This window comes from Zonotrichia albicollis, chromosome 5 (assembly GCF_047830755.1).
Source record: "Zonotrichia albicollis isolate bZonAlb1 chromosome 5, bZonAlb1.hap1, whole genome shotgun sequence".
Taxonomy (NCBI): Eukaryota; Metazoa; Chordata; class Aves; order Passeriformes; family Passerellidae; genus Zonotrichia; species Zonotrichia albicollis.
The window spans coordinates 53,746,707-53,772,936 of record NC_133823.1 but is presented as its reverse complement, the minus strand read 5'-3'; the positions used below and the strand labels follow the sequence as shown (position 1 = coordinate 53,772,936).

Below are 26,230 nucleotides of genomic sequence, written 5' to 3'. Positions count from 1 at the left end.
GCCAACTGGCAGATTTGTGTAATCATCCTGCTGGTACCTGAGAACACTTGCTTCTTTTTAAGGATTTTACTTAAGATCAAAAAATATGTTTTACTTAAAACACTACATTTGTTTATTTCAACATGGAACAGAAATCATGGTGAAGCTCCAATCATGTTAATGTTTTCAATTAGAACAAAATACCAGACAGCCTGACCTAAATTTACATAAATTATTTCCTTTTCTTCTCTTCTACTCTGTTAACATTTACCTGACACATATAAACCATAATAAGCTTATTTATCCTCCACCATTTTATCTCAGTTCTAAATAAGTTACAAAACTAGGGTGAAGTTTCACTGGTGAATGTTATACTTTTTCATATTGAGGTATAATACACTGTATGACATACTGCTCTAAGGGACTCTTTCCCAAAGTGGGAAGTTGATGTGAATGAGACCCTGATGCTTACCAGACTCAGTATTTTAGAATGTTGCCACTATATATTCTCTGCCTGAATATGGTTTTAATGACTAAATATGACTGACTTCCTCTAAGTCATACAACCTGTATTTCTATCCTTTAGTGACAGCTACTTCAAGCCTCTGATTAAAACAGCATATTACTTTTCCCCAAGCAACTCTAATCTTAAAAGTATCTTTTCTTTCTGTGGATAATAGAAAGAGATTGGGGGGATGGCTTGACTGCAGCTATCCACACTCCAGTAAGGTTAAAGCAGAAATAGCACCTCACTCCTTCTGTCCAAAAAATGAGCAGCTTCTTCAATGCCTCACAACATCTCTTTCCTGTTCTCTCCTCTGTTGTTGCATCCTATTGAAGTGTTCCATAAAGCTACACAAACCTGCTTTGTAAGCTGCATGAAACCAGTTTGTATCCTGTTGTGAGTATAAAGTGAGTTTCTTTGATTTACTCCTAAAGTGAATTAAGCTAAATTGAGTTGAAGCTGTTTGCAATTCTGCCTGGGTCTGCAAGTAGAACTACAGCAGCATTGTGCCTAATCCACCTGGAATTAGGCACTTTCCCTACGTCTGACGTCCTGTTCAGCCCTCGGTGACTTGGGAGTGCTCAGAGTTTTAACAAGTCCCACCTCAAGCAGATTGAATGGTTGGACTGAATACCAATATATTGTAGTTCAACCTGTAATGATTAATAATTCATTTTATTCTCTCTGATGCAGATCTGGTACTACACAAACAATATCTTTAGTGAATCTGGGATCAATCGTGAAACAATCCCTTATGTTACACTAAGTACTGGTGGTGTTGAGACTCTGGCTGCTGTTTTCTCTGTAAGTATGGTTATGAAAATACATTAGCATGCTTGATATTTTAATATTATTAGATTTTATTTTCCTATACAGCCAAAAATATAAAAAGAATAGTGTGTTGATTAAGTGTAATGGTTGATAATGCAGTTAAAAATATTATTTCTAATTTTAATCCTAAACCAAATAGTTTTCTTGGAATATTTTTTTAAGGTGTTCTTTAATTTTAGATTCATAAAAGGAACAGAAAAAGTTGGTATGTCTTGCAGTGCTCTGAATGTGTGAAGAGGAAGAAGGCAGAAACAGCAAGGGCCAAAGTATATTTAGTGATGACTCATAAATTAGTTCACCTGGTAGAACAACATTACCTGCCAGAGGTTTATTCACATCTCAGTCTTCTCATGACCCTGCGGCAGCTGTGGAGCTGTTTGGAGAGGGCTCAGGCACAGCACAGCTACAGCTGTTCAGTGTGGCTGGCAGGAACAGCCACCCAGGGAGGTGGAACAGTGAAGCCACCCTGCTGGAACAAGGGAGTCCCATGTGGTGTCAGTTCTGCTGCTCACTCAGCACAAACAGGCATCCTTTCCTAACCCATGGGCTACAGAGCAGGTCCTTTGCTCCAGACAAACTCATCTATGTACAGGAAAAGACTAGGAAAAAAATACACTAAATGAGCAAACTAAAACTTCAAGTTCTAGTAGGTGATTACACCATTAATTGCTAAAGGAATTTATTTACATATTTATATACATTTATGTTTGTACTGCAATAGATAAGAAAAGTCTTTGGAATGGAAAGCTGCAAACAAGCCAGCAGACCTTTCTTTGTTTGAATTTTTTCTTCATATATTCTGCACCAATTCCATCTGAACAATACTGAATATAGCAGCAAGCATTTTTAAATGTCAGAATAATGGTTTTGGAAAAAGGGTCCTTTTCAGTGGCAGAGTAACTGCCTGTGACCTACAAAATGTTAAATTAAATCCAGCTATCAGGTATGTTTTCTTATAGTCTAGGACATAAGGACTCTATGGGGTCACATTTAACCTTCGGATGTTTGTGAATTTCCACAAATCTGTTTTCCGCTTTTATTTTTTTATATTAAAGAGACTTTTATTTTATTATTCATTTCAATAGGTAGAAATAGAGAAATATGAAAGTGCCTACCTCTTACAATTTCTTTGTGATACTGCACACATGGTTCTTTGTTTAAGATATATGGAAAAATAATAATGATAATTCTACCACTGATTTAGGTGAAGAATACACCTCTTTTATGTGAAAACAGATGATAATTACATGGAGATGATTCCATTATATTAAAGCCATTCTATAAATAGGGTCTGTTATTTTTCAATTCCTTCTGTGCTGTCAGCTTATGGGGCTTCTTCAGAGCACACTCCTCACACATAATGAGGTGGATGGGTGTACTTTGGCTCATGGTATGTGTTTTAACTTTCTGTACTCAAGAGGAAGTTTTCTTAATAATTTTTTTGTTAGTGCTACCTGCTGTGCCTCTGGAAATGCTGATATACCAATACACCTGTTCCCTTCCAATTTCTCAGTTCAGGACACTCTGCCTTTTAGCCTTAACTTTATTTTCTTAATCTTCATAAATGTTCCATTTCTGTTGTTTAAAGGAACAACAACGTGAATTTCATTTTTCAGCTGAAGATTTTGCAGCTTCTTTATTTGAGTAAGTTCCCATCAAGTTTTCATGCCTAGTGATGAGGACAGGATTCCTTCCACTCCCAACCTCTCCCAATGTCTCCTTTTGATATTTTTTAAAAAATCTCTTTCACAGCCTTAAATGTTAAGCCAGGTGTATGCCTTTTGTATTACTCAGAGATTATACAGAAGAAAGCAAGAAGAAAACTTCATTTTCCTGGTATTTTTTAATATGTTGTGTTTGCTAGCAGAAACCAGATTTACTCCAAATAAACTTCACAATTTCAGTAAAGGTAAACAGTTATAGAGGTATAGTTTCTGTCCTCTTAAATGAAATAGCAGTTGGAAATGTACACTAGAAATCATGTACCATCTGTGATCATTTTGCATAAATTAGGGAGTATGAGATTGAGCCTCAGTAAGAGTACTTGGGTATTGGTGACTTGCATTGATGGGACCCTTACGAATGCCAAAGGAAAACAGTAAAATAGAGATGTATTTCATGGAGAAGCAAAGTAATATTGAGGAGATAAAATACTGAAACTGTGAAAATTTCTGAAAGTCTCCATTTAATTCATCTCTTGGGAGCAGCAGCAGCGCAACAATAATAATGTTGATGTGGTCCATGAGGAAAGACAATTAATATTCCATCCTTTTCATAGCTCTGTATTGCCTCAGATCCCTTGATATGCCCACTTGTAGCATGATTTGCCTACAGCTCCATCCCTCCTCCTTTCCAGCAAAAGCCATATAAACAAGACATTGAAAGATGAAACAGTCATCATAGTTTTCCTTTCACTCACGTAATTTGGCTGCAACTTCCACTTGCACCACCTCTTCCTAATTTACTTCATGAAATATGTATAGCATTGCATACCTGATGCCCTGGCTTCTCTCTAGGGAGACAGTATAAATTTTCTGTATATTTTTTGGTTAATGATAGAGAATTCTACCCATTGTACTTAACACAGATTTGATTTAGAGGAATTACTAAACAATTACTTTTTAGTGGGGTGCTCATTAATTTTTTTCTGATGTTTTTTATCCTCTGGAATGAAATACTGAGTAGATTTACTATTCATAGACGTGTTACATCAGTAAGTTATCTAACCTGATGCAATTCTTTGAAGCAGGGTGGAATATACCTAAATAATTCCCTGTGTTTAGTAGAAGTCTGTTCTATAACTTCTAAAGTACCACAAACTTAGTTTTTCTTCTGCAAGATTAATTACTGTTGCTGTTTTCTAAGCTTTAGTAATTCAGTTTAATTTTAGTTGTTGTCTTACTCTCAGTGGGCAAAGAAAACAAATTTCCAGTGCCTTTCTTTAGCACAGCAGCAGGGTGAATGGGAGACAGAAGGAAACGTCTGAAAAGATTCCTTCCCTCCTCCACGAAGCCCAGCCTAGAATAAAAGAGAATATTATTCAAATTAAGCATCCCACATCCAATTTTGCCATCTGTGGCACCAAATTTGGTTTTCTTACAGTGTTCACAGAAAGAGTCTAGACGTGACTATATTGAGAAGACTGTGCCCCAAGTATTTCCCATAGGATGATGCATGAAGGTGTTACTAAAAGCCTGTGACAGAGACAAGCTGTGTGAAGCCTTGAATGAGTTAAAATACATTGCAAGAGAATGTAGGAAATCCTTTGCAGTATCACACAGAAGTCAGGGAAGCCAGCCTTCTTTAGCAAGATGATTCTAATCTGGTATAGGATGTCATGAGAAAGGGCTCTTAGACTCATTCTTTGTTTCTTTTATTGTTAATATATCTCAATATAGAAGGAAATATTCCCTGCTCAGGGCATGGCACATCTTAAATAAAGGGTATTCCAGATACTTCCAGAGGTTTTCTCATCTCCAACACATTTCCTTCATGGTTTCCACAGGATGATGCAAGACATCTCCACGGAAACCCTGGGTCCACCGTCAGAGGAGAAAGAGATATGTCCAAGTAACAGCCAGTCTTAGCAAGTGAAAAAAATGAGGTGACAAATACCAGAATCTCAAGTGTTCCTAGGAAGTTCTGTTAGAATCTGATTTTTAGTAAGACTTTTAATGCAGTCGGACGTGACATTGCTCCCACCAACTCAGAATCAGCCTTCACATACCCACAATTTCCAGTAGGATGTAAGTAGAGAGGGCAAGAATGGGGCAAACATGGCATTTCCCCCTATGTCTCCCCTCACCCTGCCAAGCTGTTGCCCAAGGATTGCCAGAATTTGAAGGTGATATCTTGGTCTGTAGTAGCCCAGACAGAGACAGCAGTAGAAAAGAGATTGGGCAAGCAGCATCTCAGATCTTGGTGTTTGTCAAAGGCCAGAGGCATTTGGACATATTTTCTCTGCAGGATGGACTGCAGAGAGAGACTGTGCTGTGCACACTGGCTTAGGCCACAACTGATCAACATTTTGGTTTTAGGTAAAGATTGTTTAGGATTGTTTTTAGGTAAAGACATTATTCCTTTGTAATTTTTTAATACACATGGACTTTTGAATAGATGAGGACTGCATGTGTTGAAGTATCTGTGTAGTGCCTTCCAAAAGAAAAAGTTTCATCAAGAAGGTCTGCCTGACAGCACCACTCCCAAGACCCAAGGTGTGCATGGTTAAAGGCTGCATTTGTGTAGTTCAAATTCTTTTGTAGGATAAATTCAGAAATTGGATGTTTTAAAGATGTATCTTTTGCTGCTGAGGATTAAAAGCATTGAATTTGAGTAATTCTTTTATCAATCTATTCAGGATGATCTGCAACAGGGCATCCAAATACCATAATTAGAAAATAAAGCATCGGCCACAATATGTTGTCATAGATTAAGGTTGAGATCTAGTCTGGCTTTTATTGCATAAACTTGATAGCTCAACACTTTTAACAACTGAATCATCACTAGAAGGAGTTTTGCTTCAGAAATATCTACAGTTTACTCAAGGGATAGAATAGGGATAAGGAAATGAGTGGTTTTGTGCTGCCCTAGGGCTGTTGCCAAGCACTGCTGAGGCAAAAGTTTCTGGATAAGATAGGTCCTTGCATGGGCTATATATGTCTTGGCTGTGCTGGTCTTGGCAGGTATCGAGTATGGAGAGCATCTTTAGTGAACAGAAAATTTCACTGCCAAGTGAAGCTGATTAAGGATGCCTCACTGCATAATACTTCAGACTGAGCTTAGAAATGCAGCAATCAATTCCATGCTTTACTGAGAGTAATCTTTAGACAGATATCTGCAGAAGTTTATAAGATCCTATTGTGGCTTTAATACAGATACAGGCAAATTGATGTGAGAACCTTGCAGACAGACATTTCTTTAAGACTTGTGCTTATGTGGTCAAAGTTGGTGCTATGCCTTTAAATTCCAGTTTAGGTACTTAAATACAATACCCCGTTTTTGTGTTTTAAAATTAATAATTCTTATAGTAGACTAATGGATATACATCAATGTATGAATAAAACCCCCCAGTTTATAATTCTCAGTCTGCTGTTCCTCTCCTTTTCCTGGGTACAAGGTACTACACATTGTGTCATAGAGTGGTATAAATGAGGTTATCCATTTTAATCCTGATATTTAAAATGGAAATAACACAGTGTTAGCTTGCCGTGTTAAGTCTGAGTCCAGTCACAGAGTCTTACTCAGACCTTTATCCAAAATACATGAGAAAGAAAGTGTGGCTATTCTTGACATTAACTTATAGAGCAAACTTCTTCACAGAGCTGAGACATCAAGAAAAGCTGACAGGGTTTGCTTAGTATAATATAGGGCCAGGATATAAGTAGGGAATAGTATGCAGCCTCCTATTTGGACTGCAGGACTTGCTTGCACATTCATTTTATCTGAGGAAGCTTGTCTGATCTATTTTAATGCACTCTGCTTTCATGATGTCAGCCCTGGTATCTGCAGCTGACTCAAGTGAAAAGGTTGACATTTGCTTCTTTAACTTTATTCACAAGTGTTTCCTGACAGACAGAAGTAAGTTGTGTGAGCTGTTAATGTATTTTGTATATCAGTTGCCTTTTTATCGCGAAACATTTGTCTTGCAAGAATTTTGGATGCAATATTTTTTACTCATTTTCAATCATTTCATCTGTGCTAACCATCATGGCTAGGTACAGGTTTCTACAAATACATGTTTATGATCACACAGAAATAAGTATCAACCTACACAGCCTGGCACATAACTCAGGTGTTATCACAGAAAACAGTTCTAATGTTCCTCTGCTGTCTCTACTTGAGCATGCACTGGATTTCTTGTTATTTCATTTACTCTTCTGTACAGCATATTTTGATTTGCTATAGACCTTCAATAGGTAACAGTTACCAGTACATAGCAGTGGATCAGTCAGAACTATAAATACTTGGAAAATGGTGAATCATCTTCCACTTCTTATGAGTCATAAGTATCTTAGCGGGTTCTGCAAGTGAACAAGTTCTGGATTTGTATAATCATAACTAAAAAATTAAGTTGTTGTTGTCTGTTTACACCCTCAAAACCAGCGTTTCTTTCACCAGGAAAACTTGCTGTTATGGAAGACCAAATCCAAACTGTCCTTCCTTACTGGAATTTGTTTTGCTTTGAGTTTTACAAGTGAAAACTATATATCACATTTTTCCATGTTTTGTATGAGAGGTATCTATGAACTTTTTCCCTCTAAGAGAAGCATCATCCCTGGCCCTGTTTTAATACAAAACCCCTCAGCTGTGTAACACCAAGATGTCTTGATCATGACCACCAATCCAGCATTGAAAAAAATAAGAGAAATTGCACAGCATGTCAAATTACATGTGCAACATTTATTGCTGAACATATAATCCACTCCAAATTACATGTGAAACATCTGTTGCAGAAGTTTCTTGCGGAAATTGCAGAAGATGGGTCTTACAGACCTATCAAATATTTTTTTAGCCCTCCAAGCCATTGAAGTTGTCTCTTGGTTCAGTGTCTGTGTGATCATGTGTGTTTGCAAGATGGATTTATTAATCATAATGGGAAATAGCTGCCATATTGTAGAGGTTTTGACAGTGAAACAGTTGCAGTTTTGAAACATTTGTACCTCATAAGATCTTCTTAATATCACTGCAGGTCTTTTTAAAATTCCAAAATTCTATTATGGAAGCCATGGAAATTGTCCAAATTAATATATTTAACCATTTAAAGAAATAAAGAATGAAAAATCTTGCCACAGAACTGTTTTCAGTGATCTGCAGCATCACAGAGCATATCTCTGGTGAGGAAGTTCAGCTCAGGGTGCAACATCAATGTGTATTTAGGACAGACAAGCCTGCCCTAAAATCCCCTGGCTCCAGACTGAGGGAGAAGCATTTGCCTCTCAAGGCATTTCATCTGTGGGTGTCTCTGTACTTTGCTTTAACACATTTCTTCTAGATGCTGGTGGTGGAGTGATGTGTGTTGTTTCCCAGAATTAAGAGTATTACTCCAGATTTCATTTTAGTTGCCCTTTTTTTTTTTTCTCAAAGGATGTGCAGAAGATGGCATTCAGTCACTAGTCAATAATGGCAAATAATTTTGTGACTCTGACTTAAACTTATTTGAAGTGGTACATTTTAATCTTCATAAAATCCTCTTATTTTTCTTATAAGAAAGCCAAGTGTAATTAGTAATTTTAGTAGTTACCAACATGAAAAGTACATCAGCTGTTATGACAAAATACGTATTAGCCTATTTTAATGAGTCAGACTAGCAGAGTTTCCAGTTACAGCTTTTTAAGAAATTTTCCATTGTGTTTTTCTCTAGCAGATAAGTATTCAGATTTTGTGATTTATATTCAGATGTTAAATATGAATTGAAAATGGGTGTAACTGCACAAGTATTAGTGTTAAAATTACTTCTCTGAGCAAAATTTTCTGCTGCATGGATTTTTTTGCTTGGATATTCTAATTACTCTAATTATCCAAAATGAAAACTAAATGCTTATTCTACATTTGAGAAAGAAAGAAATTTAAAATAAATTTTTGTTTAATTAAGATGTAATTTCTGCTAAAAATATTTCAATCTCAAATTTTAAATGTCTTAAGCTTAAATTCAGAGAGATGTTGAAATAAGGAAACAATCAAAATGCAAAAGCAAGAGACTATAATTCACTTAAAGGCAGTGGTATTTAAAATTATGTATTGTAAGAACATTGTCATAGAAATTTAGTGCATATCTGTGAGCCATTCAAACAATGAACAATTTTTTCAGTGGCCCTAGATAAGGATAAAATACTGACTTGTTCTTTCAGACATGTTAAATATTCTAAATATAACTGTGAGCACAATTATGAATGTCATAGCTTATGAACGGTGTAAAATCAATTCATGGTTGAGTTTTGATCTTCATATTTAATGAGAGAACATATTTCATGATCCAAGCTCTTCAGTGTTTTCTCAGGAAGGTGAAATACCACCTTTTGTTTTCCAGGGCTTGGTTATTGAGCGGCTTGGGCGCAGGCCTCTCCTCATTGGAGGTTTTGGGCTGATGATCGTCTTCTTCGCAGTGCTCACTGTCTCCCTGACCTTACAGGTAACACCAGGGCACTGCAGATTTTTACTCTCTCATTTATCTATTTTAAAGATGCTTGATACTGGTTTGTCTCGACATTCCTACACGAGCCAATCCTTTTAATCGCTTGGCATGAGGAGGGAAAGGTCTCTTATACTAATTTATGAATCTGTTTGCTCCAAAGATTTTGCATTTAAAAAACTATAGGGACTTTCTCACATTCTCACATTCAGACTCCTTAACTCAAAGATTTATGCATATGATGAACCATTATGAAGACAGTTTTACCCAAACTGAATAAACAGTTTACCCATATTCTGTGGGTGTATCTTTGTAATTCACTCTCTCTGAGATTTCTTTCATGCTTTATATGTCATTCCTACTTTACATTTGGAATTTTTTAGTGAACCATTTCCACATTTGATGTTTCTTTCAAGTTACTTTTCTGGTATTTGTATAGGCAATAAAAAGACTTATCCTTTGGAGAACATTTGGCCTTAGAAGAAAGATGGGAATAGACTCTTTAGCAGGGCTTTTTGTGATAGGACAAGGGGCAATAATTTTAAACTGAACCAGGGTCAATTTAGATCAAATATAAGGAAAAAGTGTTTTCCAATGAGGGTGTTGAAGTGTTGGAACAGGTTGTCCAGAGAAGTGTTTGATGCCCCATCTCTGGAAACACTCATGGCTAGGTTGACAGGCCTGAACAAACTGATTTGGTTGAAGGTGCCTCTGTGCATTGTAGGGGGATTGGAACTAGATGAACTTTAAAGGTCTCTTTCAATCAATATCTTCCTATGATTATATGGCTCTAACTTATCAGACGTTATTAGCACTCAATTCCCCAGATGTTTCAAATTATCATATTTTATTTATTAAACCAGTTTAAACTCTGGCCCTGTATATTTTTTCTTATTTAGCTTTCATCTATGTAATAGTGTGGTTTGTTTATGTTTCTGAGGACTTTGGAGAAATGAAACTGAGATTTGCATTGGCATGGGTTTGGGTGGTGTTTCTTCAAAGTGTTTTCCTGCTGGTTTCGATTCCTGTGTGGTGCCATTTATCTGACTTCCAAATCTTGTTCTTGTTCAAAGGGAGTCAGTAGGTCAGGTTGACTGGCAGGTCTGTGCCACGCCACTGCAGTTTTATTTGATTTACCTGAATGTACATCACAATAAAGCTTTACTTCACTCTCCTGCCAGGACAGCTGTAAGACAGCTCTCCTCCTGAAGAGAGATGCTATTGCATATTTTGTATGCTAAGTGAAAAATTCCCTTCCAGATCTTTTAAAGCTAAGCTGGGGGTGTGAGGACCTTCAGCTATTTAAAATTCCTGAAGTCTGAATGCCTTTCAGTTTTGCCTCCTTTCAAAAGGGTCTCAAACTGTAAAGTGTTAGAGATTTGCTTTGGACAAAGCATCATGGTACAAATAGGCCTCATCTCAGAGAATTTGTGAGCCATTCAAACAATGAACATTTTTTTCTATGGTCCTAGATAAGATACCACACTGACTTGTTCTTTCAGACATGTTAAATATCTATTCCATATTTGCACCTTCTCTTTCTCAGAGACCTTGGATTTGCTTCCAGACAAGAACCCTAGATTGTTTAATTTTGATAGATCTATAATCCTTTTGGTTAATGTTAATGTCCAGGAGACTATGGTTTCCACAACTAAGAAAATAACCCAGACTAGAAGAGGAAAAACTTCGGAAAATGGGAGCCTTTCCTTAACACTGAAAAAATAATTACTTTCTTTAGAAAGGATATTTTTACAATGCCATTCAAGGTAGTGATAGTACACTTACGTGTATGGTAACAAACTTTTCAAAAATAGCAAAATTCTATTAAAAATATCATTCACACTTTGCTGCATTAAAACTCCACCTGTTGGAGAGAGAAAGAAGTGGGTATCCATGTTTTTTTCCTCATCTATTAGTATTAGAATCAAATATTCACATACATTATTAAGAAACAGTGTCCTGCAAGCTCCAGAGGAATTGCTCTTCGTATTTCAAGTTCCTGATTTTTAGAGGTCTCAGTAGAGAAAAATCTACTTAGAAATAGCGCAAAGATAGCATATATGGACTTCCTTGTCTGAAAAATCAGATTATAGCTGAAAAGCCCTGGACTGTGGCTTTCTCATGCTTTGCCAAGGTTCAGATCCTGATTGTCCAACCAAATGTCAGCCATAGTCTTCAGCCAAGCCTTTCACTGGTGAACTGTGAAGCTCTGTGGGCCATCCTAGATGCTCTTTTCAAACATTACTGAATGTTTTAAAAGAGGTGGATGGAGGTGCTGAAGTGTTCAGTGTTCCAGGTTGGCTTGAGCTTTACCACAAGATGTTGAGATTTTTTCGAATTCTGACTGTGGTACATTACTTGTCTAGTGTTTCTCTACAGGAATTTCACAGAGACCAAAGCCTTTAAACACAAATCATCTAATAAGGTCCTACAGAAATGCTGGGATTTTCTAAAATAACGCCAGACTAAATTCTGAAATAGATCAAGAATCATGGAAAACACTATCTGTTATCTGCAAGTTTTAAGAAATATTTGTGATATGTACAATATATCTAAAATTAATTAATGTCTTTTATCCACCCAGAACACTGTGTATTGGCTTCCTTACCTCAGTATATTTTGTATCCTTGCAATCATTGCATCGTTCTGCATTGGACCAGGTATGTTTATATCTATTTTTTCATATTTCTTTGTACATCTGAGGACAGGTATTTTTGCACTGACATTATGCTTGCAAATCAGTTGTACAGAACTTCACTTTAGCAGTAAACCAGAAAGTAAGACTTTTGTTCCCTTGAGCTTTTGGAGGTTTCTTTATGCACTGTTTATTGCCTCGTTTTCTTTGTAAGGAGTTTGACATTAAACATTAATCAGCTGTTTATACATCTTTACCACTGAAGTGGTCTAATTGATTGATTGTGGTTTATTTGTGGAAGAGTTCCTGATATTTGATGTGACTCTAATGAAATACTGCTGTAATTCCATCGATCCTCTTTTGAAAAGCGGAGAAAAAAATTTAGAGAAAAATGGGGAGAAGACTAAGATAGTTCTTTACCCTTGTTTCTGGGAAAAAAGTTTGTCAATGATTTATGTGCAAAATACTGTGAAAATATTGGGAAAAAAAATAGCAATCCCTTTGTCCTTCTGTAAGGACAAATCTCAGGTTCAGCTAAGTCCACTGTTCTGCTGACATATGTTTCTTAGACTGAGATCTGGGGGTGGATGTTAAAGAATTCTGTGGAATAGAACTTTTCTTGAATTTTAAATACCTTAGGAATGTCAAATGTTGACTTGAAACTTCTTTAAAACTTCTTTAAAACTTCTGGTGTTTTATGTGGTTCAGAGGTTTTAAGTGCAGCTACTTGCAGTATCACCATTAGGGTTTTTTAAAATCTTGGTTGAATCACACTGAAGTTTTTTCTCTATTACAGATATGTTCCACCAATTTTTAGAACCTCCAAATTAATGTGTTCTTATAGGTTATATTTCCAGCATATTAAGATTAACCCTCTGCTTTTCGTCTTCACCTTACCATTCTTCAAAATAGGTTCTAGAATTCTTCATTTAGATTCTTTCTCTTTACTGATGTTGTTCATGATTTGTGCTGCACTTCACAATCTCTTTGGACCAAAGTGTCTTCAGATACATCCAGGACAAACAGCTATTGTTAGAAATTGCTTCCTTGCTTTCTACAGAAATTCATTAAAATTAAAGCTTCTATTGTGTTTTTCACTGTGCTCAGTGCTGTTAAAGCCAAAGAACATTAATGGTGTACCAGCAGCTACCTAGTTGGCCTCTCCACCTTTCCTTGTGTGTTCAAACATGTCGTATCTGACAGTAGTGGGAATATCTGGGTAGCACTTAAAATTGAATTGCTTTTAATGAAAATCTTGGTAATTGACTCTTCAGCTGTTAAGAAGAAGCCATGAAGAGTCACATTCTGATATCTCTGCAAATCAATAGCAATATTTTAGCTGACTTTGATGGGGCCTGATTTATCTTCAATGAGACTTCTCTGTTCTCCTTAGAAGATCTTAATAAATCTGAATTACTTTACTGCTTTTTAGCTGGGCAACTTCCATTATTAGCAATGTTTTGAGATGATTGAATATGAAGAGAGCATATATTGGTTTTTTTTTCTGAACAAAGAAATTATTTCCAATAAGTCCACTTTGCATCCATTGCTTTTTGTAGCACAAGGCACAACTCAATAATTGAGAGCAACTACTGTGTCATGTTTTGTCCCCCTTTCCTTGTATGGGAAAGGCATCAATAGCCTGTGACAAGTCCATTGGAGAGTCACCATGTCAGTGTCAGGAGACCCCTGAGAAGGGACTGGGTGAGCTGGGCTTGGCCAGCCTGAGAAGAGACAGCTTTGGGGACTAAGAGCAGTGCCACTACCTGTGAGAAGGGTGTTGCAAGGGCAGAGCCAGTCTCCTGTTGGTGAGCTGCTTGAGAGGCAGAATGAAAGTGTAAAAGAAAGATGCATACAGACTGTAAGGAAAGACTGGTTTTGATTCTAAGCAGTCAAGCAGGCTACCAAGTCTGAGTCCTTAATTACTACACAAAGATCAAAACTGAATAGTTGGTACTTCTCTATTTCTCCATTGCAGTGGTTGTAGGGAAGTGTCCAGAGCACAATAAAAATAGGGCAAGTAGGTGAGACATTTTTAGAGAACCACTGCACCTTTTTTTTCCAGCTTAGGATCTTTCTGATGTACAGCTTCTAACATTTTCATATTCTCCAGTGGATTTGTTAAATCTTTGTCTGAAACAGCAGAATTTTAGTATTCTTTGGCGAAGAAAACCACATGTCTACCACCTTTCATACATACATCCTTTGTTAGTTTTTGTGTGATACCCTCTAGGTCTTGCAGAAACAGAGAAACTGATCCTCTTCCTCCTTTTCAACATTCTTGTGGTCTTGTAAACTTTTATCTTATCAACACAGATTTTTCTGGAATGAACAGCTATTTCTTATTGCCACCATTTCTCAGTGCTATTTTATGACACCCCTTTAGCAGGAAAACTTTGGTGTTCTTTTGTAGCATTCTGATGGCTTAATGAGACAAGACTGAAGTTCAATAATAACTTTCCCACCCTTCTGGTAGTAAAAGAGGTTTTCCCCATGAAAATTAAGATATATTCTTTATTATGAAGCTGCATATTTTTTATACTTCTAGCCTTTTGTAGAGGTCTTGCCATTAATTTGTAGTGCTTAAACAGGTACAATTGTCAACTAATCCTCTGTATCTTAATTCCTCCTGTAGTTACACTACAAAAACAATGTGTGATGATTCCATAGGTACAAATCTAAAGGTAGGAGTAAATTTGTTTATGTTCATTGAGCTATTGGTACTTGGAAAAATTGTCCCATCTAAAGACAACAAATAACATGATGAATTGAGTTTATAAAAATACTGCTTTAACTTTCTAGATCATAAAATTGCCTTTAAAGGTACAATATTTTCTCTCTTGTTAGAACATCTAATACCTTCTTGATAACTTAGATGTTGTGTAAACCATTTTCTGATAGTATATGCATGAGTCCCATCTGCTCCTTTACAGTGAGGATCATCTGTTACTATAAACTGTGGAGGGCGTTCATTGGTTTCATTTTTCTGAACTCAGCTTTTCAGCTTGCAGGTATTTTTGAGGACTGAAACAGTAATGCTAGCAACAGATATGTCCAGGAATGTGTGGGGTTTGGTACTTCATCATTTTTGTCAAAAGACAAACATCAGAAAGTTTTCACTTTCTAAAAATTAAAGGGCCCCTTATACAGTCAATGTGTGATCTGAGAGAAAATTATTTATTGTTCCATAGATTAGGGAGCCATGCTGCCCCAGACAGTTGTTTCATTGTGCCTATTTGGTTAATTTTACTCAAGTGATTTGCTGGACCTGAAATAAATATAGGATACATTTCAAAGAATTGTTTCAAAGAATAGGATACAAACAAAGAATTGTCACCCAGTAAAAAATAAATAGAAAAAACTGAGGGGATTGCAGCTGAGAAAACAAATCAAAGGGAAAAGTAAAAGAACATTATCAGGATCTGCAGAGAGCATTTGTGCTGTTTGGGTTATGTATCATGAGCAAACACATTGATTTGTAATGCCTTTACAGAATGGGTAAATAACGTGCAGTTTTTTGGAAATTTGAATGGTGATAGACAGGTTTAGGTACGTGTGAAACATCTTCCTTCTTTAACTTTGCCTTAGTTAATATTTAATAAAAAAGGAAAACTAAGATTTATTCCCACTTTCTCAGTTAAACCTGTGGATGCCTCTTCATAGACTGAGCACTCATGTTCAACTGTGCCTGCAGAATCAATCTCTTTAAGTAAAGATGGTCTAAAATCTGACTTAAACAGAAAAAAGAAAAGGTTATGATTATTTTTAGCTATTTTCTTGAACTCCCCATTCACCCATTGTACCTTTACAACAGTTGCTTGTGCCAGCAAGAGATTTTTGATTTTTCAGAGAACATTGAAAAATTGTGCATTGTAGTCTTGGAAAACCCGCTACAGATTGTTCCCTTTTACCCACCAGCCAAATATTTTCAAAAAGAACTGAACACCCAAAATCTGACACAGAATGTATTCCATTCAGTTTCCGGATTTGTCTGCAGGGATGTTGACCCCATTTGTCAGTAAGTCTGTCGTGCATTTTCAGATGCGGGGCTTGCAGGTTTTGATTTTGAAGTTTTTCCCACTCACATAACACAATTATATGTTCATCCTCTGAACCAAATAATGGCTTTTCTGCCACCTGTCAAGATGTATCAGATGGTGGAGCATGTGGAGAAAAAACCTTATCAACTTATTAATTGGAGATTACAGAAACATTGGCATGAGTTCCAGACAACCTTCCAAGTGAAAATAAGCGTAACAGACAGTCAGGACCTTGAGAGCTTGGAAACCTGGCATAAAGCATTTCCATGCATTATCTTTGGATGAAGAGGTTTCTTGGTATTTCTTCCTTAGAAGTGTATTCTGTTTAAGGGTAGCACCTTTCCATTCAGTTTTGATAAGTGGAGAAGGCACTACTGCAGAGAAGGGACAGGAAACCAGGGTGGCTGAGGTTAGGCATGATGCCTGTCTTTAACTAAATGGAAGGATGGGAGGAGGTGGGAGGAGAGTATTGTTTTGATAAAATACCTAGCTTTGAAATATTTTTTTTTTACCACCTTCTTTCAGTAACTGAATAAGTATTGTTGCTCTCAAATCCCTGCAAACTTGCTGGCTCTGGAAACATGGTGCACTGAAGCATTGGAATTATTTTACCACTGGAAATAGGTAGAAATAACCCCAGACCCCAGATCTGACTTGTAGCAGTAATATCTGTAAAAACTTTTGTGTAGCACAAGTGTGTTGCTCACCCTTTGACCACTGTATCTGAGAGGGAGATCAGCCACATGTGTGCACAGGAAAGCATTTGGTAATGTTCCTTCTTCCAAAGAGTTCCTTGGAGTCCTTTGGAAAGAAAAGAAAAATTGTCTTTTTATGACAACAAATAGTAACACTCATGGAAGTTCCAAAAATCTGAGGAGTTGATTGTATATCAATTGCCTGATCATGATAGCTCAAACCATTTTTGTGCCAGAAATTTGTGTTATTCTGGTGGCACTCCAAGTTGGAGATTAGTGATTTTGTTGAAATCTTTTGCATTTTGCCCATTTTTAAGAATGGGACATATATGCCTGCATGACCTGCAGAGAAAAAGAGGCTTAGAAACTCAGAACAGGGTGAGGATTTAAGGATGTCTGAAAAATGCCAGTTAGCTAGGGAAAAATATAATATCTCTAAGTATCACAAGGAAGACTTACACATATATTTTATCTCAGTAATTTGAAAAATTGTTTTATATGAACACTGTACGCACATTCTTTTACATGTTTTCTTAAAGACCTAATACATCATATTGTCATGTATTGTCTCACCGTATTGTAAGGTGAAAAATGCTCATTGTGCTGTCAGGCATCATGTCATCGTTTTTGAGATGACTTAGAGCTGAATGTTGGAGCACAAAACTGCTCAGGCAGCAGTTAGCAAAGAAGGGCTGCAAAGGTGAAGAAACCATGAAGGTGAAGAAAATAGATTTATATATGAAAAGATCAAGAATAACTTCATGGTGTCTCACAGAGAAGGCTGAGAATTAAATAGTGCCTGAAATAACTGAGGATTTTATTTGAACCAGATGATCTAATATGATCCTGGATTCTTTTATCTTCTAATCTTGTGTTCTTTTTTTATCTCTAAGTGAGATGCTCAGCCCTCTGTATAAAGTCATACCTTGTTTCTACCTGTCTAAAGCCCTTGGTGTCTGCAAAGATGCACATGTGGCCAGAGGGATTTTATAGTGGGTCACTGCAACAAAATGCAGCCCCTGACTTCATTTATGTCAATAGCTGCTATTTTTAAATCAGTGGCACTAGAGAGAAGAAAGAAAGAGTTTCTTGCTAAGTCATACACAGTGGCTTCAGGCATTTTGGCTTTACTGTCTTATGTAATGTCTTAGAAGTAGTTATTCTGGCCTTGAATCCTGCAAGTATTTCTGTGGACAAGTAGCATTTCCCCACACAAGTCCTGCTGAGTTCAGTGTAGCACAGATAAGGCTTTAGTGTGATCAAACAGGAGTCTGTGATTTTACTTAAATTTCCACTTTTAAAATAAGTTTCTATTTAGTATGCATAAGGATGACAAAATCAGATCAGTGGTATCTTTCCAGTCATGCTGTGATTACAGGAAAGAGAAATCAGTAAAATTCAAACTCAGATGAATTTGGAAAAAATAGTAATTTGATGGTAGCAAGATCTTAATTTTTCAGTTGTTACTTTTTACAGTAATTGCATTTTCAAACACAACTGAGAAATATCAAAGAACCAGGCCATTCCAGAAAAATGTTTCACTTATGCTTGTCTCTTTTTGAGAGTTTTATAATATTTGTCATGGCTTGTGGAAGGTGAGTGAAGTCTTCCCTAGCACAGCTGAATACAGTGAATACAACTGAATAGCATTTTAAATTGACATTGCAAGGTAAAGAAAAGAAAACTCAGAGAAAATCACTGCTGTGCTCTGAGACATATCAGAGATACTTTGGTATTTAAAGTTTAAATCAGTCCATGCTCTTACTCTGAATGCCAGCGTGCAACTGTATTGACAGCAGAGCTGTTGTCCTAAAAGGGTCACTTTGAAAGTCACAAGGTTTGTTCAGCCTGAAATGTCATGAGTGAAAAAGATAAAAATCAGCTTTTAGATGTGAAACAACCAAAGGTGTGATAGCACACATGTAGACACAAAAGTACTGCAATGAAAGGCAGCATCACTATTATTGCCTGAAATAGGCATTTACAGAAGCTTTGTGATGTTTTAGCTTCTCCACTTAGAGTGGGGTGTAAGAATTCCTAAGACACATGGGCTCCCACAGAGGCATTATGCCAGTCCACTTTGAGAAAGACTTTGAGCTTACTTGAGTGCAAAAAAAACACTCTCTGTACCAGAAAAGTGTATGCAGTAAAAAAGAAACGAACAAACCCATGTTGCTCTATATTTAGTTAAAAAGTTGTAGATTTGAAAGGTTAGGTTAATTTTCAATATTTTTTTAGTTCTATAAACTAGAAGCATTTCCAGTCTTCCCAGCAGATAGGCATTATTTGACAATGCCACGTTGTCCCTGCATTGCATATAGAGGGTATTTGTGCAGAAATAACCTTTAGTTTTCCCAGGTATTTAGGAAAAGGCTTGGCTTGTTGATATTTATAAGGCTTTTGTGGATACAGCAGCAAAATTAAAATATGCTGCATAAAAATCAGTCAAATACTGCAAATGTGAGTTATGGTTCTGTTCAGAAATTTGTAATAACCTGCAGACAGTACATACCAGTCCCAGCTGAAGATTTTCTGAGAGCCCTGGCCCCATTCCCTTGCTCTCAGGTGCCATCCATCCAAAGCAGGTGTCCTTGGGGTTGGTGCTTTGCCCTCCCAGCTGCAGCCTGCCCTGCCAATGCCCTTTAACAGCTGTGGCTGTGCAGCACAGCCATGGGAGGCTCACTTTCCTTCCCTCCTCTGCTTCTCTCCAGCAATGGAAAAGCTCCTGCCTAACCCTGGGGGCTGCACTATTAACTACTTCTACCAAGTCAAGTAGTTGAGAATTTATCTTTTGATTACCTTTGAGTGGGCAAACTGGTTTTTTTAGGCTGTTAAGAAATAAGAATAGAATTGCTTTCAAAATTCATTGAATTTTTATTGGTGTAGAGGATAACATGTCCTTTGAATAAATTAAATGCAGTGTCATTCAATATATATTTTGGGATTAATGCCTGTTTTACGTTTTGTTTGAATTCCTCTCTCTTAAAGAGCAGCATAGAGAAAATGTGCAGCTTTTAACAGTTCTGCAGCAAAAGTGATTAAAATTCTTCATAATTAGTGGCAGCTCTAAAGAAAAATGAACTCTTAGTATTTGAAAGGTAATTGTATCTGTTGAATAAAGGAATTGCTGGAGGTGACACCTGGAGTTCTCAGCAGCAGGAAAACTTATGAACTTTATCCTGCTAACAATAGATTAAAAAAATTATCTTAATTGAAGCTTTCAAAATGTGAATACTTTGACACTTGACAGCACTCCTCCTACCTGAACAAGCAGCTTTTCCTGAATGATCATTAATTAGTGGCTCATGGCTCACAACCCTATCCTGAAGAAATGTACTGGTGCAAAAATGCACCCATGTGTTTTAGAGGTCCATGTAACCATGAAATAAAACATCCATTCAAAAGCTGTGTAAGTGACCTAGGTACATTATTCAGATTAATAGGCTTTTGATATGGAAAGCATAGTGAAAAAAAGTTTCACAGAATTCATAGGGGTTTTTTTCTGTGAGTTCGTATAAAATGGTTATACTTGCAAAGGTGCAAACGAATAAATATATAGAACAATAGATGTGGAATTAATGAATGTAAGGCAATCAAAATATTTTATTTCCCTTATTCTCAGGCGCAATGCACAGAGAAGAAGAGTTTTCTGTTCATCTCATCTATTTCTGATTAATCTCCATGGCTAAGATCTAAATGCAGAAGTTTATTAGTTTTATGTTGCAATGAACACTTCTCTGGAGTCCAGACAGTGTTTCTTGGTAGCCAATACACTGTTATAGAAAGATGAATAAACACCAGTAACAGACTTTTAGAGGAAAAAAATAGTTCAGGAGAACTACATGGACAGGGGAACTCAGTGCCAGTTTGACCAAGAAAACAGTCAAAGCAGTTGTTTCCTTTAAATCTCCAGATGTTATCTGTCCTACTCTAGAAACTTCACTTTTTTGGAAACACTGAGTTATGTCTTATGTGACCTCTTTCTGAGTTTCATCAGAAAGAAGGCTTATACTGTTCATCACAGCAAGACTGTTACTGTCTTCAGCTGGTATTTCTAGTCAAAGATAATCTTCTGAATCTCTCTCCCTTTTCCTTTCTGTTTGTTAGCAAGCAAGAACTGATATTTGTTATATTTGTTATATTTGTTATATTTGTTTTGGTTATTGGTCACAGTAAGGATTTTTTTTGTTATTATTATCTTACATTATTATCTTATCTTACATTATTATCTTATCTTTTTCTTTTGTTATTATCTTAGTTCTACAACTACTGCTCCTCATAACTTGTCCACCATCCGGTAGCAGCAACCAATTTCTTTAATTGCAGGCATTTGAGGCCACATGTCCTAAAAACTTCAGCAGTTTCCAGAAATCATAAGCAGTGAAGGCATGGTCTGTTACCCATCTTAAGCAGGAGAAGGACAGGGAGAACTCTTCAGTCTCAGCTTCTCTGAAAATTTGGCCCATTTCTTTTACTGTTGGCATCCTTCAGGATGAATGCAGCTATACAATTACATAATTGTGCACTGCTAGCATGAATAATTTGTTTGTTAAAATATACTGACTTTACAAGATTTCTTTAGCTTGCAGGTTCACAACCAGCAGCATTTTGTGCTAAAGGTCTGTCAACTTGAATTCCTAACAGGAAATCATGTCTGATCGGTTTATATTTCTTTCAGAAGATTATCATAGAAGTAATAAGCCTAGAATACATAGAGGTTGGGTTTTTTCTTCTTTTCAGTCCTCATACAGTGATGTGACTGTATGAATATTTCTCTTACCTAGGACTGAACAGGAGTCTTTAATTTGGGTATTTCCACACTACTTCCATCTGTATAGTGGATGAATATACAAGGGACACTTCTGTGCTTTTATTATAGTAAAAACTCTTTCATCATTGTTCTCATAATTGAGATAATTGGTTTTAACAATTTAATATGAACAGAAATGCCTAATCATCATTGTTACTGAGAATAATTATAAATTTAATTTTGTTATATCATCTCATAGTCATAGCTCAGTAGAAAAAATGTTCTTCACATTCAAGTAGAACAGAAAGTTGGGCTAAAATTAGATTTGAGATGTTATATGGTGGATCTGAATATATGGCGGAAATGCTGAAAATATTATTAACTGTTTACGTGGTTATAAGTTGAGTGTATTTTTTTAAATTGCATTTTATTCTTTGGTAGCTATGCAGCATTATCATTGTGAAGCAAAAAGAAATGTTGCCAAGAACCAGAGGAGAAATTATTTGATGTTGATGTTCAGTTTTTACAAAAAGCCAAGACCAAAAAAGCTAGAACAATAATAATAACAAAAAACCCCCAAAAACTTAGCAAATATCCCAATAGACTGAAATAGTTATCAAAAAAACCAAAAAACCAATGTATTTATTTTGTTCAGAATGGCCTACATACCGCCAATTTGTCTTACAATAAAAGAGGCAAAAAAATTAAATATTGCATTAAATTAATGATTAAAACAAATTCAAGATTAAATACATTTCTCACATTTACAGCCAACAATTATACTTCAAAGGGAATTTTTATAACTCATCTAAAGAAAAATATCTTTAAAGTACTGAACACATTTGAATTCGTCAGTTATATCATAAGTATTTTGTCAAAAAAATTTCAGAGAAAAATTATTCAGTCAGTAAAGGATTGCTCATAAAATTCTGCTTGAGTGCACTGACTTATGGAAGTAAAAATTCTAGGAACATACTCTAATTAATATTCAAGAGGGGGAGAATTTCACTGAAGAGGAAATTATCAGGTGGTTCATGAAAGGGTATTGCGGTTTTTTGTATGGAATATCTGCTGTAGAACTAATTACCTAAATGGACCCAGAAAGAATACTGTGTGATTTATTATGTTTTATGTAATAGCCTTGTTGTTGTATGTCAACCATTTTAGTACAAATTACCTGATGAGAACCAAGAAATAACATTTTAACTACTGAGGTTAGAACAGAGTGAATCAATAGTTTTGTTCTGCACCATTGCTTAGTTTTATTTTATTTACCCTGATTGATATGGGTTGCCTTGTACCAACAAAGTTCAGAATACCTCCAGAAATGGCTTTTTAAATGCTGTTGGAATAGCAGGTTTTATATAGATGCTAAACCAAAAGCCAATTAATCAATGCAACGTCTTTCACACAATACTGAATTAAAAGCTAGTCCTTAATAAGTATAAATACTATTTATTATAATATCAGAGTTTGCAAGGTATTATTTGTGTTTTAGTTTGGTCTTATCATTTGCACTTTTGTTTGCCACAGACTGACTGCCTTAAATGTCTTTTACTCAAGTGGTCTTTAATCTAAGAAAACATTCAAATGGTACAAATTAATATGGTTAATGAAATATACCATTTTCTATAAACAAAGTGCCTATTTTTCTTAATTATCCTGTGGAGAAGAGCTGCAGACAGCCAGAAAAGTCTGTAGCATGAAGCTGTGACTCAGTACACCCCTGTCACACCTTCTGTTCCCAGTTCTCTCAGCAGGATTAGCTGGGAGTACAGCTGTCATATCTGACTGTAATGTCATATTTGGTGAGGTATTATTCAATCAAATACAAAGTGCAAGTTAAAATCATCTAACAGGTGACAGAACACCTTTATAAAGATTGAGATATCTATTTTGCAAATTTTTTATTCTATCTGTAGACCTACAGAAATGGAAGAAACTCAGTAGCTGCATTGCATCCCTCCCTTGCAGTATTCTTGAAGTATATTTTCCCATGGGTCTTGTTGTACATTTTTGGGGGTTTTGTTCATTGGTGGTTAGGTTGGGGTTTGTTGGTTTATTTGTTTGTTGTTTGTAAATAACTAAAGTCTGGTTAGAAACTAACAGCCTTTTGCTCTCCCATTGAAGTGCACTGGGTTTTTTTTCCAGCAGTCATCTTCCAGGAGTTTTGTCTCACTTCCACTGCTTCTCTCCCAGAGCTACCCTCTAGAGGTGCCTTGACTTGCAAATAGCAAAACCTTTGGCTGGGACAGTCCTTTGTCTCCCAACCCTGTTAGGGTACATCAGTCTTCCCTGCGTGCCCTTCCTTGCAGACAGAGCCATTTTGCTTGATCATATTTGGAGATCCACCGACTTCTTTTCCCCCCAAAATCAGAACATTGTTGCAAGGTAATTGTCTGTTTTCTCAAAACAGTTTTCTCAATAACTCCTTGTCTCAAAGCATGGAAGTGGAAAGTCTGGGAGCTCTTGCCCTAATCAGCCTTTTGTGATTCCCAGGCTCCCCCCTGTAGAGCAGAATTTGGAGAGCTGAGACCTGCAGGAGGTCACAAAGTTTCTGTCACCTTTAGAGGTGATTTACCACTGTGACAAATCTCCCTGGTTTGTATTAGGCATTTATTCTTGTAACAGTCTCATCCCTTAAATCATATATATAGCCCTAACATAAATTCCCTGTTAGGTACTGGATAAAAACAGAATGAGGAGTTCAGCATTTTCCTTCCTTTGTCATGTTTTCTGTATTCAGGTTTTTGCACTGACTCATGTAACTTCTAAGCAATATTTATTCACAACTGCTTACTGAAAAAACAGTAAATATGAGCACCTATTTATTCCTGAGAAAACATTTGTATAAATTTAAATATATATTTGAAAATCTAGAGCATGGATACAAGAATATTTTTTCTGTTCTAACATTCAAATTTCATGCATAAAAGAGTACTGGATTGAGTCTGGAATTTCACTAGCACATGAAATTGATTCTGTGTGTAACTGGACTAATTACAGAGATAAATTAATAAAGAACACAAAACCAGAAGTATTTATGCATGTCTAATTGTTCCATGTGGGTTTAATCTTGTTTTATAAAACACCTTATTGTTATACAAGTCCTGCAGTAAGACATTTGTAGTTTCCAATAGATGTAGAATCCTACAGGTATAACAATCTTTCTTTACTAGCACTGCAGTATGTTAAGAATTTTTTTATTATGTTCATTGCAATGCTAAAAGAACAAAGTATTAGAAATTAATCACTGTAATTATGTGGTCAATGCATTACCTATTTAAATTCATGTTTGGAAGCTACTTTGCTGAGAAACTCCTACGGGAAATCCTAATATACACTTTTTAGTTTTATGATCAGAGCTAAAATAAAGCTGCTTCACTGAAAATTATATGGAAAGCTTTCCAGGGGAAACGACAATGCGAGGTTCATCCTCCATGAGAAAGATCAGGTAGCGTTTTTGTGAATTGTTTCGCCCACATACAAATACGTGTTAAAGCTGCAAAACTCATGACAAAGTGCTTAAAGGCTTTCCAAAAATACAGTGGTTTGGTTGGATTGCTTTTGACGGTGGTTTGCAAGCTTCCATGTTTGAGCACAGGCTACTACAGACCCATTTGGGCTAGAGATTATGTAGGGTACCTTGCAGAGACTGACTCTTAAGTGGTTGGTAAGATGTCACAGTATTGTGATCTCTGCTCAGATCCAACTTATGTAGTCAAAGCATAATACAGCTTCCTTCAGCCCCAGGCACTCAGACTTGTATCTCAAAGAACAGTGAGGTCCAGGAGAAAGGCACTCCTTGAGCGTATCCCTGGCATCTTGAAATAACTGAGAGTGGAATGCTGGGGCTGTAAGTTCAGCCCATCTCAGGTGCCATCACTGACTGTGACTTTAAGGCTTTACAGTTCTCCTTCAGCTCTCCCAAATTTCTTTTTCCCTTCACTCAGCTGCAGAGTGTGTTTTTCACAGTGGTGGGGCCCTTGGGAGGCATTCACAAGCCCTGCTCTTCATCTTCATAAGGTCAAGTCTGTGCTCCTCCAGGCACACAGCAATAGACAGCAGTGACCTGGCTTTATTCCATTTCTTGTGTTCCCAGACCTAACCTGACTTTCACATAACTCATGTACCACTTTTCAGGCTCCTTGGTTCCTCCTTACAATTCTTTATAGACATCCCCCTACAGAAGCTGACTTTATGTTTTGTGATGCTGTGGCTACACTTCTCTAGACCATGAGAAAGATGAGGGGTCTGACTGTGCCACCCTTCCCATTCCTCCGCAGAATTTTTGAAAGTTAGAGATAGTTGATATGTTCTTAGAAATTAAATTGGAATTTCAAGGAACCTTTTTCCGAGATACTGCCCATGCATTTTTATTTCCATTACACTTTTTATTTCCATTTTGATGCTTTCTGATAGGTTTCTGTCCTTTCGTACTTTTTTTTTTTTGCCTCTGGCTTTTTTCCTCTCTTGTATAATATGTATTTTTCCAAATGCTGCTTTTCCAAATGCTGCTTCCAACAGCATATTTTATTATACTGACAAGAACAGCAACACCTCTGTAGATTGTCCTACAGCAAAGGCATGACAGAATAAATGATTATAAATAAGTCATCTTACACAATTTCTGTGTTTCCAGTCCTTCAGTTCCTCTCTCCAAGGGG

The 26,230-nt window shown here is 36.5% G+C and overlaps 1 protein-coding gene across 2 annotated transcripts in view; it reads left to right on the top strand.

Moving 5' to 3' along the window:
• Positions 1-26,230, top strand: part of SLC2A9 (solute carrier family 2 member 9) — an 80,301-nt gene that overhangs the window by 39,821 nt on the left and 14,250 nt on the right. For both annotated transcript variants that reach the window (XM_074541760.1, XM_074541761.1), the window contains exons 8-10: positions 1,178-1,288; positions 9,342-9,443; positions 12,028-12,103. In XM_074541760.1, coding sequence (XP_074397861.1) covers positions 1,178-1,288; positions 9,342-9,443; positions 12,028-12,103 — 289 coding nt within the window. The remainder of the gene's footprint in view (positions 1-1,177; positions 1,289-9,341; positions 9,444-12,027; positions 12,104-26,230) is intronic.